The sequence below is a fragment of the Hippopotamus amphibius genome, chromosome 11 (genome assembly GCF_030028045.1).
Source record: "Hippopotamus amphibius kiboko isolate mHipAmp2 chromosome 11, mHipAmp2.hap2, whole genome shotgun sequence".
Classification (NCBI taxonomy): domain Eukaryota; kingdom Metazoa; phylum Chordata; class Mammalia; order Artiodactyla; family Hippopotamidae; genus Hippopotamus; species Hippopotamus amphibius.
In genome coordinates, this window is record NC_080196.1 from 114,375,185 (window position 1) to 114,393,421 (window position 18,237).

General features: G+C 44.5%; 1 protein-coding gene across 17 annotated transcripts in view; it reads left to right on the forward strand.

Moving 5' to 3' along the window:
• The window catches only part of ATP9B (ATPase phospholipid transporting 9B (putative)), a 196,973-nt gene that overhangs the window by 6,205 nt on the left and 172,531 nt on the right, over positions 1-18,237 (forward strand). For 16 of the 17 annotated variants that reach the window (XR_009048010.1, XR_009048011.1, XR_009048006.1 and 13 more), the window contains exons 2-3: positions 8,602-8,766; positions 17,867-18,017. Coding sequence is in view for 11 of the 17 variants with exons in the window: in XM_057699066.1 (XP_057555049.1) it covers positions 8,602-8,766; positions 17,867-18,017 (316 nt within the window). In the remaining 6 variants the exon portion in view is untranslated. Of the gene's footprint in view, positions 1-8,601; positions 8,767-17,866; positions 18,018-18,237 lie in introns of those variants that run through there. The other variant, XM_057699074.1, reaches the window with a different exon arrangement.

Below are 18,237 nucleotides of genomic sequence, written 5' to 3' on the forward strand. Positions count from 1 at the left end.
GTTTGTTTTGTTTTTGTTTTTTTGTTTTTTACTCATAATGCTATTGCATACTTAATAGATTATAGTACATTGTAAACATAACTTTTATATGCACCAGAAACCCAAAAAATTCATGTGACTCACTTTATTGCCATATTTGCTTTATTCCAGTGGTTTGGAATTGAACCCACAATATTTCTGAGGTAAGCCTGTCTTGTAAAATTATATGTAAATTTTACATATGCAGAGGTACTTAAATATTTCCCTTACATACAATTAGAGTTGCACATCAGGCAGTGTTATAATTTTTGCTTTATATCTCAGATGTAATTTAGAAAACTCGAGAAGGATGGCCATATCGACCCATAGTTTGGCTATTTCTATTGTTCTCTTATTTCCTGATGTTCCAAAATGCTTTATTATTTCTGTTCTGTTTTAAGAATTCCTTAGCTATACTTTGAGGGTGGGTCTGCTGGAAACAAATCTCTTAGTTTTACTTCATCTGAGGAGGTCTTATTTCCCCTTCATTCCTAAAGGATATTTTCATCATATATACAGTTTGAGGTTGACAGTTCTTATCTTTCAGCACTTGAAAATGTTATGTCCCTTCTTTTTGGCCTCCATGATTTCTGATGAGAAATCTGATGTCATTTGAATGATTTTTCCTTTGTAGGTAAGGTCATCATTTCTCACTACTTTTAAGCTTTGTCTTTAGTTTTCAATAATTTGATTATTATGGGCCTTAGCATAGATTTATTTGAGATTATACTGTTTCACTTAGTTTCCTGAATCTTTTGTCAGTTAGTTTTCAGCCTTTATTTGTTTTAATACTTATGGTAGGGACATTCTTTCATCTCTTCTTCTGATACTCTAGTGACACCTTGTGAGATCTTTTCTTTTAGTTCCATATGGTTATAAGTTCTGTTCATTTGTTTTAAGTCCATTTTCTGTTCAGATTGGGTGATTTTTGTTGTTCTTTCTTCAGGTTCATTGAGTTTTCCTCTGTCTCCTTCATTCTGTTGCTGAGCCTGTCCATTCAGTTTTTAAGTCTCTGCTATTTTTTTTTTCTAGTTTCAAAATTTCCAGTTGATTCCAATTCATATTAGCTGTTTCTCTGCTGGGTCTTTCTGTTTTTTCTGTGTGCCTCAAGCATGTTTGTATTGCCCATTGAAACACTTTTATGGTGAATATTTCAAAACTCTTGTCAGATAATTGCAACATCTGCATCATTTTGATATTAGTTTCTCAAGTCTCTTTTCTCATTCAAGTTGAGGTTTTTTGGTTTTTGGTGTAATGAGTGATTTTTGATTGTATGCTGGACATTTTGGTGCTATGCTATGAGGCTGTGGACCTTATTTAAGTCTTCTGTTTTATCAGTCTCTTTTAAAAAGAACCTAATGCTGAGAACAGATGGCTATTGTCAGATTATCTCTAAAGTATTATAGTATGTTTCTTGGTGGAGGCAACACAGTTTTTTTAGTGTTAGTTTTTCATTGAGCGTCTGCACACAATTTTCTCTGAGTATTTAAAATTTTGCAATTATCATGATGATAAAAAGTATTTTACTATTTGTAAAGATGAAACTTTTTCTTTGCTCTGGTGGTTTGCAGTTGAAAGCATTTAAAGTACAGAATGATTCTTCGGATGGCATTTATCAAAGTACCCAGGCCCAAGATTCCTTGGAATCAGAGACATATTTTTAAAGTATATAGAATTAATTTCCTTTAAAAGGACTCTAGTTTACACAAGTTAACAAAATTCTTCACACTTACCAGAATAGAAATGTTTCACTTTTTCTAAACTGACAGTGTTAGCATGAAGATCAAGTTGGTGATTGAAACAGCACATTTTGGGTGACTGGAGTGTGTGTTGTGAGCTAACAGGCCTGCTCATCTGTACCTTTCTGGCTTGGTATTTATATATATTAGATATTGTACCATTAACTCTAATCCAGAAATTTGTCTCAATTTATGTTTAGCATTCGTATAATTTCTTATTCAAGAAATTGGTATTCAGGTTTCTCATAGAATATTTTATAAGAGGAACCAGTAACTCCAGTGTCACTGCATACACAGTTTGCAGTGGGGGCACTTCAGCTTGAGGGACTGCCTGACCCTTGTCCTCGTCACTTGTTTTTGCTACTAATTTCAAGGCATGCGACTCTGGCACTGTTCCTTTAATTGTTTTTTTTAAATTATTCCCCTGTTTATCTCCTCTGCTGCTGTAGGAGGGGAAGAGTTCCAGTTTCTCAGTAGTTCATACAGCTTTGCTGTTTATTAATGACTCATCAGTGACACAGTTGAACTTGGAAGCTGTATTTGATGAAGAAAATATACACATTTCTTTACAGCATTTTGTTGCTTTGTTTTTCTGCTTTATTAACATGTAGGCAAAGAGGGAGTGTTTATTTTTCTTAAAGAAGGTTTAAGCATTAGGCATATTTTAAATGTTTTTCTCCCTTTAATATCAGTTGATTTCTCAGAAATGTTTCTCATCAAAATGGAAACAATAAGGCTGTTGGATACTTAAGATAAAAGTGTGAGTTTAAGATAGTTATTGTATTGACCTATTTTTACTTAGATACATGTAAATTATGCCTCTTCCAGTACTTGAATGTTTTGTTGAAAGTTCTTAATTTTTTTAAACCTTTGGCAGCAGTTAAGATCACTGTCTTCAGTTCTTAGCGTGGTGGTACTCTTGGGTTCGGTATCATCCATTCTGTCGTCTTTGTTCACATTGTTTTTACTCATTTTAAAAATATGTTCCAGAATTATACTTAATTGCTGGGAACGTTGATTTTTCTTGAGTGACAAACCAATGAAGTGTGTATGACACCAGGCAACAAAGACGCTTAAGAGTCTCTGCTTATCCTGTCTCTGAAAAAATCCATTATTCATCATGTTATTGTTTTTAAATACTGAGGTAAAACTTTCAGTACAATAGGAAAATTGCTTTGGAAACGGAATAAATTGCTTGTAGTTCAGAGGCTCCGTTTCTGAAGCTGAGGTTACTGAACACAGTGTTGCTTACGTCCCTTCTCTTTCAGGCTCGTTGTACTGCTTTCCTGGCGTTAAACTTGAGAAGATTGTGACTTTTGCTGAAATACAACACACACGCTAAAAGAACTTAATGAAAAAGACTAAAAATCTCATTTTGTGTACTATATTATAATATATTTGAGTGGTGTTTTGAATTTTAATTGCATTTTGTATAAATATTCATTTTCTAGTTGACTGTTTTAAAAGAAGTAATCTTACACAGAAGTAAGGAAAAAGGAACTTTTGAGAGGAAAAATATGAGTTCTGTTTTAGATTATGTGATTTTTTTTGCCTAAACCATCTAAAATGATAGGTCACTTGCTGTAGGGATGTTTTGTGATGGTATCAGCAGTAACTGGAGTTGCTCGCAGAAGATTATACAGAGAGGCTGAAGCAAGTGTTCCTTTGATTAGTAAAGTAAGATGTTGAAAAGAGGGGTGAAAGTAGCAACTGCTGCTTCTAACACTTGCTTCAGCCAGAGGCCTTCTGCCGTCTTGTTTTCAGTGATCGTGTGGTATTCCGTCGTGCGGTGAGAAACTGTTGGTGTTAAGATTTTTCTGTGCTTTGGGGCGACCAGTGCAGAATGGTGACCATCATCTCTGTAGATGTATCTTGTATATATTTTTAATTTTCATGAGATAATAGAACCTGTGGTTAAAGTTTAATTACATTACAAAAAAAAAAAAAAGCTTTCGATGCACCTTCACAAATTATTCTCCAAAAAACTGTTCACATTCTTACCAGCAGTTAAGAGTGCCTGGTTATCCAAGACTGTTGGCCAAGCCAAATGTTAAGAATTATTTTTTCAGTTAATTGGCATGTTTTAAAAGTCCTTTTTGAAAACAGAAATTGTTCCCAGGCTTAAAGCCTTCCCCTGCCTTCCCCTCCCACTTAGAATTCACGTTTAGCTCTTCCCCAGGCTGTGGGGCTCCCCCGCCGCCATCTGCAGCTGCCGTTGGCGAGGCTCCCCTCCAGCCACACTGGCTCTCTCCCTCCTGCAGCCCTCCAGGCTCTGCAGCCCCTTCTAGGTCTTCCTAGACGGCGTGGTGGGCCGCTTTTCATCCAGGTGTCCCTTCTTGAGACGCAGCTTCCTGGACGATCTGAAGAAGACCCCTCCTGTTACTTCTGGTCTTATCACCTCCTTTATTGTCTTCCTAGCACTTCTCCCTTTGAAAATAGCCTGTTTATGTCTTGTTTTTGTCCTGTTTGTACCTAAGCTGTGTGTGAGCAGGGCCTTCGTGTGCCTCTTTGCTTCTGTGCCCGCAGGGACAGCACTGGCACCTGGTAGACACTCCAGTGTTTGTTGAAAGGGCTGGAGTTCCTAGTGTGGTGGAGTGTAGTTTCCTGAGTGTAGCTGTACTTCTTCCTTGGTGAATTGTCTTTGTTTATCCGTCATTCAGTGTTTGCTTTTCTATTGATTTTTATTGATTTGTGAGAACTGCTTATAAAGAACCGTTTTTCTGTCATGTGCTGCATATATTTCCCCCCGTTTCTCATTTGCTTCAAAGTTTTCTTCTTTGATGATGCAAGAATACAGACCTCCAGAGTGCCTGGCCTTAGTAAGGACTCAAACTTTAGGCATCCATTTTTCCCGGCCCGTTAGTCTACGAGCCTTCAGGAGTTCTCTTTCATTCTGGGTTATTGTCTGATTGGCAAGCCTGTTCCCCACATGACGGATGTCTTGAGTGAACTTGCCCTGTGTGTAAGGACGCAGCCCACTGGCTGTGGCAGGAGGATGGGGAGAAAGGGCTTCGTGGTAAGTGCAGGTAAAATGCGTTGTAGGAATTAGCTTGGCGCTGGGGCTGTGGGTAGTGATATCCGTCTTCCGGTGGTCACTTGGCTGCTGGGGAGCAGGGTATCACCAACAGTAATTACAGAAATTTGTTCTCTTTTAAAAGATTGTGGTAAAGCGTATATAGCATAAGTTACCATCTTAACCATTTTTAAGTGCGCAGTAAGTGGTATTAAGTACATTAACCTTGTTGTGCAGCCACCACCAGCACCCACAGAACTGTCAGCTTCCCAGACTGGAACTCTGTCCCCGTTAAACACTGACTCCCACCCTGCCCCCACTCTCCGGTAACCTCTGTCTGCCTCCCGTCTCTGAATTTGACTGCTCTTGGGACCTCATGTGAGTGCAGTCAGTCAGTGTTTCTTCTTGTGTCTGGTTTATGTCACTGAGCATCGTGTCCTCAAGGTTCTTGTTGTAGCTTGTGTCAATGTTCTCCCTTTTTAAGGCTGAATGATATCCCATTGCATGTATGGTCCACATTTGTCTATGGACATTTGAGTTTTTGTTTTTTCGTATAGTAAAGGTTTCTTTTTTTTTTAAATAAATGTATTTATTTACCTTTATTTGTTTATTGACTGTGTTGGGTCTTTGTTGCTGCACACAGGCTTTCTGTAGTTGCACCACTCTTCGTTGTGGTGTGCAGGCTTCTCATTGCGGTGGCTTCTCTTGTTGTGGAGCACAGGCTCTAGGCATGTGGGCTTCAGTAGTTGTGGCACATAGGCTCAATAGTTGTGGCTCACGGGCTTAGTTGCTCCGCGGCATGTGGGATCTTCCTGGAGCAGGGATGGAACCCGTGTGCCGTGCATCGGCAGGCGGATTCTTAACCACTGCACCACCAGGGCAGTGCATAGTAAAGGTTTCTATGTTAATTGTGTAAAGCTGGGAATTAAATGCATCGACGTGGAGAGCGTAGTTGAATGCCTGGGAGTCTGAGGGATGGGTCACTGTTCAGTGCTGGGCCTCCTCTCCCTCCTCCCTGTTTGCACAGCAGCCTCCCTCCGCCCTGAGACACTGATCAGCGGGGCAGGGGGCAGCGGTCGGCGGCGCCTTCACTCAGTCCTCTGTCTCCAGCACAGCCTCCACTCCCCGGAGGAGGGGAGGGTGGTCGCCTAGCTGGGGGGAGCGGACTGCAGTGTAAGGGTCCCAGTGTTTCTCTTAGTCACTTCTTATGCCAGCATCCCTTCAGACCCTTCCCAGAGGCCCCCCGTGCTGCCGGTCCCCAGCCCTGCTGGGGCCCTGAGGCTCCAAGCCCTGCTTCTCTGGTTTCCTCCCTGCTGGCTTCAAACTCCATTTTCTTGGTTCTGCCTCGTTGTTTACCATCCAACCATCCGCTTTCCAGTTTCCTCCATTTTGTTGTCTCCTCTTCTGTTTTCTGTTCTTGTAAATTTAAGCTTTAAAAAAAAAAGAGCAAATTTTTGGATATTGAGAGTAGATTATGTATTTAATCTTCCATCTTTATGTGAAACTTTTTTTTTTCCTTCATTTTACATGTGTATGTCTGATGCATTCTTTTCTTTCAGAAGACTGGGTTTCTGGGTTTCTTACTCTCCATAGTGGCATAGACCGTCAGCAGCTCTTGTCACAGGAGTTCGTAGCTGTAGTTATCTGGGGGACGTCCACCTTTTTCAATTCCAGTCGCAGAATTTACCTGGACAGCGGTGGCTTAGCTTGGTTGGCTGCCTGTCCCCACCCGACCACAGAAGGGTTTGGGCGCCCAGGCGGTCACACAGCGGTCCTGGGTGGCGGGGGGAGCGGGCCGGGTTCCCCGGGAAGGAGGAGCCGGCAGGGCCAAAGAACAGATCCCCTCCACTGCTGACCGCACAGCTGCTGCCTGTCCTTGGAGGGCCAGCGCTGTTCATTGGAGCTGCCTGCTTCCTGTTTCAGAGACCTCAGACTGGAAATGAACAGAACCAAACTCAGGAGTCTCCCTCTGCTGTCAGAACCCTGCTCCTGCTGGTGTCTTGTCCCGCTGAGCGGTCCTGCCATCTGCCTTCCTGCACAGGCCGGTCGACCCCAGACTCTCGTGTCCTCTGAGTTCATAGTCAAGCATCACCTGTTTCTGTCCGCTGTCGCTCTTAAATGCCTCAGATCCACCCACTTCTCTCCTTTTCCTCCACTTCCTTGGTTCAAGCGCTGTCTGTCTGTCCTGGACTCCTGCAGGGGCCTCCTAACTGGCTCCAGCTCTGCCTTGACCACTTCTCCAGGGCAGCCAGCGTGCAGAGCGATTCTCATCTGAAGTGGTTGTCTCTTCTGTGATTTGCAAGGGGCTCCACTGCCAAGTTCCTGTTGCCTTTCCAGGCTCGTAGGAGGCCCGGATGGTCTCGTCCGTGTGGGCCACCCCAGCTGCCGTTCTCATCTGCTGAAACGTGGCCAGCGGAATTGAATTTTCTGTACGGGGGGCGGCGCGGGGCAGCCTCAGCCACAGGGCATAGGTAGCACAGGAGCCCGTGTGACACCAAAGGTGGTTTTCTTCCCCTTGAGATAAGTGACTCTATCCAGCCCCAGTCTGCTAAGGGTAAGGTAAATTGTTTCTAGTGTTTCTGGTATTACTCATAGCACTCGTATTGGTGGGAGTTTAAATTTGCAGTTTGGCAATGTGTATCAAGTATTTTGGAGCTTATGGCTTTATATAACAAGGCTAGTTCTGGGAATCTCTGAAAGAATTCATCTAAAATATGTGAGAAGTTCTGTGCACAGATATATTCACTAAAATATTATTTAATGGGGAATTATAAATGTCTTCCCTGCAGGGAATAACTGAGTAACCTGGTAAATCCCCTTGTTGGACTATGTATTAGTTACCAAACGTTGAGAAGATGGTAGAGAAACTTAGGTGGGAGGTTGGCATTGGCCTTCATGTCCAAGGACTTTTTTCCATCATTGAATTCCACTTGGGTTTGGATTCTTGACAGCTAAGCACTTACTTTAAGAATATAGTCTCACGAAGACAGAGACTTCGGGAACCTTGCCTCCTGACCTTTGCGCAGAGTCCTAGTAGGCAAAGTGCTCCACGGTACCATTCCACCCACTCACAGGTGCACCAGCGCACACTCACAGTTCCCTGGAGGATTGCTAAAAAGATAGCTAAGTGCAGACACGAAGCTTGTTATAGACTAGGAGATGCGTTTTACTGAAGTTTGGAGCAGCGTGGAAGTTCTGCTCTTGTGGTTCGATGTTCTTGCGTATCCGGAGCAGCATTCATCGTTGTCCATCCTTCTTTAGGCCTTCATTTCCAAAATCTTGGCTTTGAAGGGTGGCAAGAGATCTAGGGAGAGAAGATAGTGATGATGGACGAAGTGACAGGTGTCTAGATGACCACAGGCCTTCGAGGAAACGGCGGGAGAAAAGATGGAGAAGCTGTAGATTCAAGAAATAACAGAGAGCGGACTTCTATTTTAGTCTTGAAATTATTTCCCCTTGAATACAGTTTCCCCAGTTGTTCTTTGTAAGATAGTTCCAGCATGCAGAAGCATCAGAAGAATGGTCTTTTATGTAGATACAGCAGCTACCCATGGAAGGCTGCTTGGAGGGCTCTGCTCACGGCATGGTGATGGCAGCTTCCTTGGACAGCCTTTCCTTTCCTGCTTACCTTGGTTAAGTTTGCAAAGGAAAGCAGCTTTACTGTGCAGGGTTATTTGTAATGGTTTTGCCTCCACTGAAGACGGCTCAGTGTGAGAAAAAAAGAAACGTGTGATTCGTAGAGTTGGGCCAGCTCTCGCCCTGAGTGAAACCCTTATTGTAGACAGACGACTGCTTGGCCTGCCTCAGGGCTCTGTTCTTTCCTTTATCCAGGTACCAGCTGGAAGAGGAGTCTGCCCATTTGGATGAAATGCCACTAATGATGTCTGAAGAAGGCTTCGAGAATGACGAAAGTGACTACCACACGCTACCACGAGCTAGGCTCTCGCGCAGAAAGAAGTGGTTTGTCTGTGGGGGATGGACGTTCCTCTGTAGCAGGTGTGTTCCCCGTTGCTGCCGCCCCTCCTGCGCACCAGGGCTGCACGGTTATCTGTAAGCTTAGCTTCCACGCCAAGCGGAGCTCTGTTTCTGTACCACACTAAAGCGGCGACTCTCCAAGTGACGTCACGGAGAGTATTAATAATGGCAGTCAGGACCAGACAGCGCTGATCCAGAAGGGACAGAAAGCCAGCTTCACTTTTTGTGAGATGTTTTAATGTTTAAAAGATGAAGAACGTTCGTGATTTTGTAATGACTGCATGGTAGAATGAATTCCGGTCACTGTGTGGACATGTATAAACTGTGTTCCTTTCTTTTCCATCTGTGATTATATAGGCGTCCCTTGGTATCTGTGGAGGGTTGGTTCTAGAGCTCCTGCAGTCACCACATCAGTGGATGCTCAAGTCCCCTATAGAAAATAACCTGGTATTTGCATGTAGCCTGTGTACATCCTCCTGTGCACTTTGATTTTTTATTTTTTCAGTTATATATGTATATTTTTCGGATTCTTGTCTATTGTAGGTTATTACAAGATATTGAATGTAGTTCTCTGTGCTGTACAGTTGGCCCTTGTTGTTTGTCTGTTTTGTATATAGTAGTGTGTATAGGTTGATCCCAAACTTCTGATTCCCCCCCCGCCCCCCTCTGTCCCCAGTGGTAACCATAAATTTGTTTCCTATGTCTGTGACTCTACTTCTGTTTTGTAAAGAAGTTCATTTGTACCATTTTTTTAGTTTCCACATGTAAGCAATATCATATGATATTTGTCTTTCTGTGTCTGACTTCACTCAGTATGACAGTCTCTAGGTCCATCCATGTTGCTGCAAATGGCCTTATATCTTTCTTTTTTATGGCTGAGTAGTATTTTGTTGTGTATGTAGGTACCACATCTTCTTTATCCATTCCTCTGTCAGTGGACATTTAGGTTGCTTCCGTGTCTTGGCTGTTGTAAATAGTGCTGCAGTGAACACTGGGGTGCATGTATCTTTTCAAATTATGATTTTCTCCAGATATGTGCCCAGGAGTGGGATTGCTGGGTCATATGGTAGCTCTACTTTTAGTTATGTAAGGAACCCCCATGCTGTTCTCCATAGTGGCTATACCAGTTTACGTTCCCACCAGCAGTGTAGGAGGGCTCCTTTTCTCCACACCCTCTCCAGCATTTATCATTTGCAGACTTTTTAATGATGGCCATTCTGACTGGTGTGAGATGGTACCTTGTAGACATCTGTCTTGTACTGGGTTGGTCTAAGACGGACAGTTCTGTCACATCCAGAAGCAGGATCCGGAGATGCGGGTTTGCGAGTTGTTGTCATTGCTGTGATAGTGGAAGCCAGCGGGAAGGATGGCGTTCCTGAAAACGTCAGCAGCTGTGTGGTATAGGTCTGTGAAGGAGAAAGGAAGGGGAGACCGTGGGGAAAAGCAGTGTTGGAAAGGAAGGCTAGTGACCCTTTTTTTTTTTGGCAGCAGAAAAAATAGGGGAGGACGCGTGAAATAGTGTTGGAGAGGATGACTTTTATCTTAATCTCATCTGGGAACATTAGCTCACGTAAGGGAGGAGGTGTCTGGGCTACAGATGAGGACTGAAGAAATGAGGAAATGGGTCATGCTTTGGTAGAGACCATCAGCAATCAGCAGAGGAAAATCAATGATCGTGTGTTTGTACTGAACCCGGCATAATTTTATTACTGTGAGTCGGCCAAGGGGAGGCCTGAGCCCTGCCACGGCCAGCCGTGGGGGCGGGGAGGCCCGCTGGGAAGGGCGGCCCGTGCTGCGAGGCGCTGCGGCAGAGGCAGAGGCAGAGGCAGAGGCAGAGGCGTCCGGGCGGCGCCGCCGTTGCAGTGATGGGCGCGGTGTGCGTTCTCCGTCAGTGAGGGTGGGGGGAGGAGGCGGGTCAGGCGCGCTGGCGCTGTTTGAGGCGCGCCTGCTCACCACGCGCTACAGCCAGGGCTGGGGGGGTCCCCCTCGTGATCCTTAAGGGCCGTGGCGGGAGGCGGCCCGGGGTCTGACCTGACCGGCCAGAACCCTTCCTTGCTCTTTGCTCAGGAGACTGGGAAAAGGGCTCGGGCCAGGAGGGCTGGTCCAGATGCGATGGGTGCTGATTCGCCGTCCTCGAGTGGGCAGGGGCCTGGTCTCACCCTCCCGGAGGGCACCTGATGAGGCGATCAGGGGGACGGAGAGGGCTGAGCGTCCCCTGCGCCCGGGGGATCCCGGGGTGACCGCCAGCTGCTGCAGCCCCAGGACGCGGGAGGGGCTGCGGGTGGGCGTCAGCGCGCAGGGACACGGTGTGGCGCTCGTGGTGCCGGCGCCGGGGGCGCAGGCCGTGAGCTGGAAGCGGCGCGAGTCCCCGCCCGCCGCGCGTGCGGGCGCTGTCGCCCGCCGAGTGCATCGTCCAATGAATTATTTCTGGTCTGTTACAGGATTTTGTTTTTACCAAATGGAGCATAGCTCAGTTTTGGGTTTCCCGTGTAATATTCCTCTTCTTCAGGAAGATATTAAGAATATATTTGAAAATATAGGTGTTAGCAAAAACGAACATGTTTTGAGGATATTAAAACAGCTCAGTAATGTATACTCGACGTGTATTTGAAGTGTTTATCTTAGTAAATGGTGCTCACGTGGGCAGAGCTGACTGAACCGTCGTGGTGGCTTCACTCACCGGTGTCTCTTTCCACGTGGACCAGAGCGCCCCGAGGTGTGGCCACACGTCATGTTCAGCAGGCATCTGCTGCCCAGCGAATTGTTACGGAAATGACAGCTGCACCTTCCAGAACAGACTGTCCAGTTAGCAACTTAGATTGGTCTTATTTTATTTCTTATAAATTTCCAGTTTTGAGTATTTGCTAACCTTTTTTATTTTCTAAATACCAGGCATTATGAAATTCATTGTCACTCTGCTTGTTAGGTGACGTAGCAGACACATAAAATTACGTAGTTTAAATGCAGAAGAAACTGTTCGTGACTATTGTAGTGACGCTAGATAGCAAGTAATATTGACGGGTTGTAGGTGTTTCATTGTATTTTTATTTGTAGATTCTGCTGAGTAGTAAGGCTGGTTATAAAATTGTTCTTTAGGAATTGAGTAGGCTTTAATTTCTTCATGGCTTAAGACCTGCCTTCTCATTTTTATTATTTGGCAGAAATTCCAGCTCTGAAAAATTTGACTCTGAAAAGCTTTTTCTGTAATCTGTCTTCTGCACCTTTGAGTGTCCTCCGTGTGAGTAACTGTGATGCATACCGGTGCGTGGTTCTTGGGGGCAGTAATGCCTTTCTCACGAGGTTACACTTCACTCACTGTCAAAAGTCACTTTGTCCCCTGAAAGTGGAACCCCTGAATGGCATTCCATATGAAGGGGGGATCAAGTGCTAGGATTGTTCCTGGTTCTAAATGGCCTCTACACTTCCAGTTAATCTGTAACACATTTGGGGTGCAGAAGCATGGGAAAATGCTGGTCTTTTAAGAGGACAGGAGTGCAGTGTTGCTTTTGGCCTGGTAACCAAAGGTACCTGTTGGATTTCTTTCCTTCTTTCTCTCTCTCTTTCTTTCTTTCTTTCTTTCTTTCTTTCTTTCTTTCTTTCTTTCTTTCTTTCTTTCTTTCTTTCTTTCTTTCTTTTTCTTTCTTTCTTTCTTCCTTTCTCTCTCTCTCTTTCTTTCTTTTCCTTCCTTCCTTCCTTCCTTCCTTCCTTCCTTCCTTCCTTCCTTCCTTCCTCTCTCTTTCTGTCCCTTCCTTCCTTCCTTCCGTCCTTCCTTCCTTTTTTTCTTCCAGATGCTCTCTAAATTTTGGAAGTTATTTAATTATGCCTACCTAAAATTTTAGAGGACAGGATATTGGTATATAAAGATGCTTTATTTATTATTGGAGTACTAGTTTGATTGTAGAGACCTTTGCGGAAAGTTACTAATCCTAAAATGTTTGGAAGAGAAAAGTGTACTTTGTGTACTATTGGGTTTAGTTTCAATTTGACTTGACAGAGGAAGGCGATTTACATGTCAATGGGGCAGTGTCTTCTGGACAGTGAGTAACTGAGGAGATGTTCTGTGCTCAGTGCACAGGAGTGCTCCTGGGTGAAGCTCCTGCCCGCCTTCTTGCAGGGACTGCCCTCTGCTTCTCCTCCGCACTCACCAGTATCACCAGTATGTTTTCCTCTCATTACTTTCCTTCAAAAATTGCCCATAGTCTTCCTTTCCCCCTTAGCGCTACAACGCCACAAGGCTTCCAGGTACTTTTTGACAGGCATTTTTTTTCTGTGGGGGGTTTGTCTTCTCTTTCTGGTCATACTTTCTGTCTGCACAGTCCAGTAGCAGTTCTGGTGGCGCCCCAGGCTTTTAAAACCTCGAGGCTGTGTCTTCCTTTAATACTGTGAAGTAGCGGGTGATTTCATAGTGGCTTCCTAACCACTACTTGATTCTGTCTTTGCACAAAGAAATAGTAATAAGATTTTAATTTGGCAATAGTTATTAGTAGCAAAAAGTGTTATGAATAACTTAAGTAAGTTTTGGAAGTCTAAGAATCTTAGTCTTTTCTATACAGGGGGATAGAGAAAAATTAAGCAGTTGAATATGTATTTTTAGTCCTTGAGATTTAGAGTTTATAGAGTATGAGGCTTTGAAAGTTAATGGGATGCTAGTTTCATGTGCTGCTGACAGTGGTGTAGACGTTGAGGTTTTTATTTTAGCGAATGTTTGCGGTGTCATGTGATGAAGAAGACAGTTATTTTGAGCTTATAGAGCCTTTTGCCTATAGGATATGTTGATACCAGCATAAACTCTGGAAAATCCACATTTCCCAAGTTTTATATATATATTTTCAAACACTGAGCTTTGGCTGTCCTCTGTTTCATCTTAAGACTTGCCTGACTTTTGCACATTAAACCATTAGATTAGGTAATTATGTGTTTCAGGAGAAGAATTCATATCCGAGTGCATTGCTTGGGGGACGAGGATGAGGAAACAGAGATTCAGACCAGGGACCAGCCCAGGGCCACACCTGGAATTGTCTCCAAATGCATGGCTTTCAAGTCCATGTTTTTCTCAGTGAGTCTTGTTGCCTGCTCATAAAGTTGTCATCTGTTTTTGTCCTCTGTTGAGTGGCTGCTGTGCTGTGTACTAGGCTGGGGACAGGCCATTTGTGAACGTGAGCCGGCGCCAGCCCGCCTGTTTGTGCAGCGGCGGGGGTTGAGATCCGGGCTCTGTGTCTGCCCTGCCCCATTCCGCGTAGATCTGCCACCGACCTCTGGCCTCCAGTTCCCTTGTGTATGAGGCGGGAGTCGGGCATCTCTGAGCGCATCTGCAGGCGGCGTTGAGGCGAGGAGCTGGTGCTGTGACTAGACCAGGGCAGCCAGATCACACTCCCAGCTGGGGCGGGGTGGGGGGGGGGTTGCCCTGGGAGAGGCGCGGGTCCAGCAGTGTGGTTTTGCATAGGTGCTGGTGAGGGGGTGGGCGGGAGGGGAAGAACCCTTGTGAGGGGATCCAGGTCCCACTGTAAGAGTTACAGGAAGGTGGGGAATAGTCATTTGAAGCAGATTATATTTTATTTGAAGGCTTATTTAGTTTTCTTTTCATACAAGCATAAACAAGATGAAATATTACCAATATTTGCTGAGATCTACTTGACCAGTCCCCTTTGTGGAGTCCTGTACCAATGTCAGAAGACAAGATTCCAGAGTTAACCCAGCTCTCACAGCAACCAAATTCCGGAGTTATCTCGACCCTCATAGCAATCTTTGACTCATGACCTGGGCCAGCCGACCCCATATTAGGGAAGGTATTCACCATATAGGACCCCAGCCTATGACACCTGTTGCCTTTGGTGCACTGACTAATTGATTAGTGCCATTTTCCTAGCAGGAGTTTTCCTTGTTTTGGGGTTATAAAAGTTGGCTGCAAGCCCACCAGAGAGTTGGCTCTCCCTGGTCTGCCAGGAAGTCATCCTGCTGTCTTTACAGCGTCCCTTCTCTCTAATAAACTCTATCTTCCTTACATTCTGCCTTGTGTCTGGAAATTCTTTTCCAACCCGTGCTCGTGTGTCGACACCTTTCCCCCCCACCAAAAAGCAGTAAGGGTGGGAATACTTACTTTGACAATCTTAAATCATTTAATAATACCATGATTTATAGCTGTTGGGGATTTAAAAGTATGTTTTACATGTGGAGATGCTATCTGTTCTGATTTATTTTTTAAAAAGTGGTGGCAAGCAGTGATAAGAAATTTCTGTTCTCTCGGAGCTGGGTCTTCCTCTCTCTGCTCCAGTTGAAGCAGAGGGCAGGGTGCAGGGAACGTTTTAGAGCTGACCTGCTTGGCATTCATGTGGCGTTCCTGGACCCCTCCACGGGTGGCTCCTCAGGACAGCAGTGCCTGACACCGCTGCAGGCGATGAGTGTGTATCCACGCCAGGAGGACAGGGAGCTTCCAAAGGGCAAAGCCCTGTCCTTCCAGACTGAAGGTTTTCTGAGCGCAGCCAAGAACTGGGTGGACACTCAGTAGGGATATACTGATTTCAGTGTAAACACGTCATGTGTCCCCTCATACAGGGTGCTACTGTGGGTGATTTATAAAGTGACACATCTGAGTGTTCCAGAGACTAACGTCAGAATGATTGGAGTAAAGGGAAGGCATGCAGTGAATTTGGCCTGTAAGTCTTGCTAGGTCAACCTCATCTTATGATCATACCTTCTAGGACTGTTATTGTCATGCAGAATTTCATGTTAACTTTTGAGCTTACTTTGTCACATAGTAAAGTTAGGGATTTCTGCTTTATCCTTCTGGCTTGCTGTTCTAGCCTTGGCTACATTCAGCTATAATCTCTTCCAATATTTTCTCAGGTCCTTTCTCTCTCTCGTCTCCTTCTGGGACCCCTATAATGCAAATGTTGGTGTGTTTAACGTTGTCCCAGAGGTCTCTTAGGCTGTCTTCAGTTCTTTTCATTCTTTTTTCTTTATTCTTTTCTGCATCAGTGATGATCACCATTCTGTCTTCCAGGTCGCTTATTCTCTCTTCTGCCTCAGTTAATCTGCTATTGGTTCCTTCTAGTGTATTTTTCATTTCAGTTATTGTGTTGCATATCTCTGTTTGTTTGTTCTTTAATTCTTCTAGGTCTGTGGTGAACTTTCTTGCAACTTTTCGATCTTTGCATCCAATCTTTTTTCAAAGTCCTGGATCATCTTCACCATCATTATTCTGAATTCTTTTTCTGGAAGGGTGCCTATCCCCTCTTCATTTAGTTGTTTTTCTGGAGTTTTATCCTGTCCTTTCATCTGGTACAAAGTCCTCTGCTTTTTCATTTTCTCTATGTTTCTGTGGCTGTGGTTTTCAGTCCTACAAGATGAAATACTGCTGATACTGCTTGATACTGCTGTCTGCCCTCTTGTAGAGGAAGCTATCTAGGAGGCTCGTGGGTGCTTCCTGATGGGAGGGACTGATGGTGGGTAGGGCTGGGTGGGTGGAGCTCAGTAAAACTTTATCTGATTTGATGGGCGGAGCTCAGTAAAACTTTAATCTGCTTGTCTGCCAGTGGGTAGGGCTGTGTTCCCACCTTGTTGGTTGTTTGGCCTGAGGCGACCCAGCCCTGGAGCTTACAGGCTCTTTGGTGGGGCAAATGGTGAACTCTGGAAGGGCTCACGCCAATGAACACTTCTCAGAACCCCTGCTGCCAGTGTCCCTGTCTCCTGGGTGAGCCACAGCTGCCCCCCACCTCTGCAGGCAACCCTCCAACACCAGCAGGTAGGTCTGGTGCAGTCTCCTGTGGGGTCACTGCTCCTTCCCCCTGGGTCCTGGTGAGCACACTTTTTTGTGTGCCCACCAAGAGTGGAGGCTCCGTTTCCTCCAGTCCTCTGGAGGTCCTGCAGTCAAATCCCGCTGGCCTTCAGAGTCTGATTCTCTGGGGATTCCTCCTCCCGTTGCTGGACTCCCAGGTTGGGAAACCTGACGTGGGGCTCAGAACCCTCACTTTAGTGGGGGGACTTCTGCAGTATAACTGTTCCCGAGTTTGTGAGTCACCCACCCAGCGTTTATGGGATTTGATTTTAACGCGATTGCACCCTCCACCGTCTCCTTTGTCTCTGGATGCGGGGTGTCTTTTTTGGTGAGCTCCAGTGTCTTTCTGTCTATGGTTGTTCAGCAGTTAGTTGTGATTCCGGTGCTCCTGCGAGAGGGAGTGAGCGCCCGTCCTCCTACTCCACCATCTTGCTTCTCTCCCTAGCCTTGGCTACATGCAGAAGATGAAGTTTAACAACTTCCCTTCCCTTAATAAGCCATTCTGAGTCTTTCTCTACATTTTGGAAATTTTAATTAAACCGAATTGTTAATACTGAAGTTTAAATTCTTGATTAGTTTATGCTTAATAGAGATGAATTTGATACCTTTTCATCGTTTCCTGAAGTATTTGAAGCAAAGTTGTCCCAGTAGACACCATGTCCTCTCCTCAGATCTGGTGGCTGGGTGCCCCGGACATCCAGGAAGAGCTTGTGCTCCTGGAATCCTGACCCTGTGGAGCAGGGGTAGGTTTAGCGTTAAAACTGACTGCAAAGGTGAAGGTAGCTGTGTGAAGATACAGGCAAGCTTTTATTACCAGGAGAGGAGTCCGTGGGCGTCCTTCTAACTACTGAATTGAGCCGTAAGTCTTAATTTTATATTATGCTACTAGAAAAGTTATCATTTGAAGGAGGGAAAAAGTGACTACCTAAGACAAGAGGGGGTCACATCCTAATTAACTGATGTCTGAGAGCCTTTATCACTGAATCACTGAGTGGTATATTGAGAATTACCAATAATATACGGCGATTCTTTCCTCAGCATATAAAGCATTGACTGCTTCAGAATGTTAATGGTTTTATTTTTCCAACAAGAGGGTCTAAACAGGGAAGGTAATTTCCCTGAGGTTCTAGGAGTCATTGCACACGTATACAAGCTCTTTCAGTATTTTTATATCAAATTTAAATTAGTATAGCTGACCTATTTTAAGAAAACCCTCACAGATTAAAAATAGATATGCTGCTGGTGTCTGATGAATAGAGAAACAATCAATATTGGCTCTAGATATGTAGAATTAATTTTAAAATGTTTTAAAAAGCATACACAATATATGTCTTTTGTTTCTTGCAGTTGCTGTGATTGGCTGATGAATATTTGTCAAAGAAAGACAGAATTAAAAGCTCGTACAGTGTGGCTTGGATATCCGGAAAAATGTGAAGAAAAACATCCCAGAAATTCTATCAAAAATCAGAAATACAATGTATTTACCTTTATACCTGGGGTAAGATTGTTAAATTCTTGAAAACAGGCTGTATATCAGATTGTGAACTGTGTTTTCGGTTTTTCCCTGATTAATTCTGTTGTATCTAAATCAGAGTCCTTTTGCTTTTGAACCAAGGGTGTTTCAGGTAATTGTTAAATAATTCGTGTGCGTTGTTAATAGCCGCGTGACAGGTGACAGAGCTCAACTCAAGGAAGTTGATAGGTTGCCTGTCGTCTTC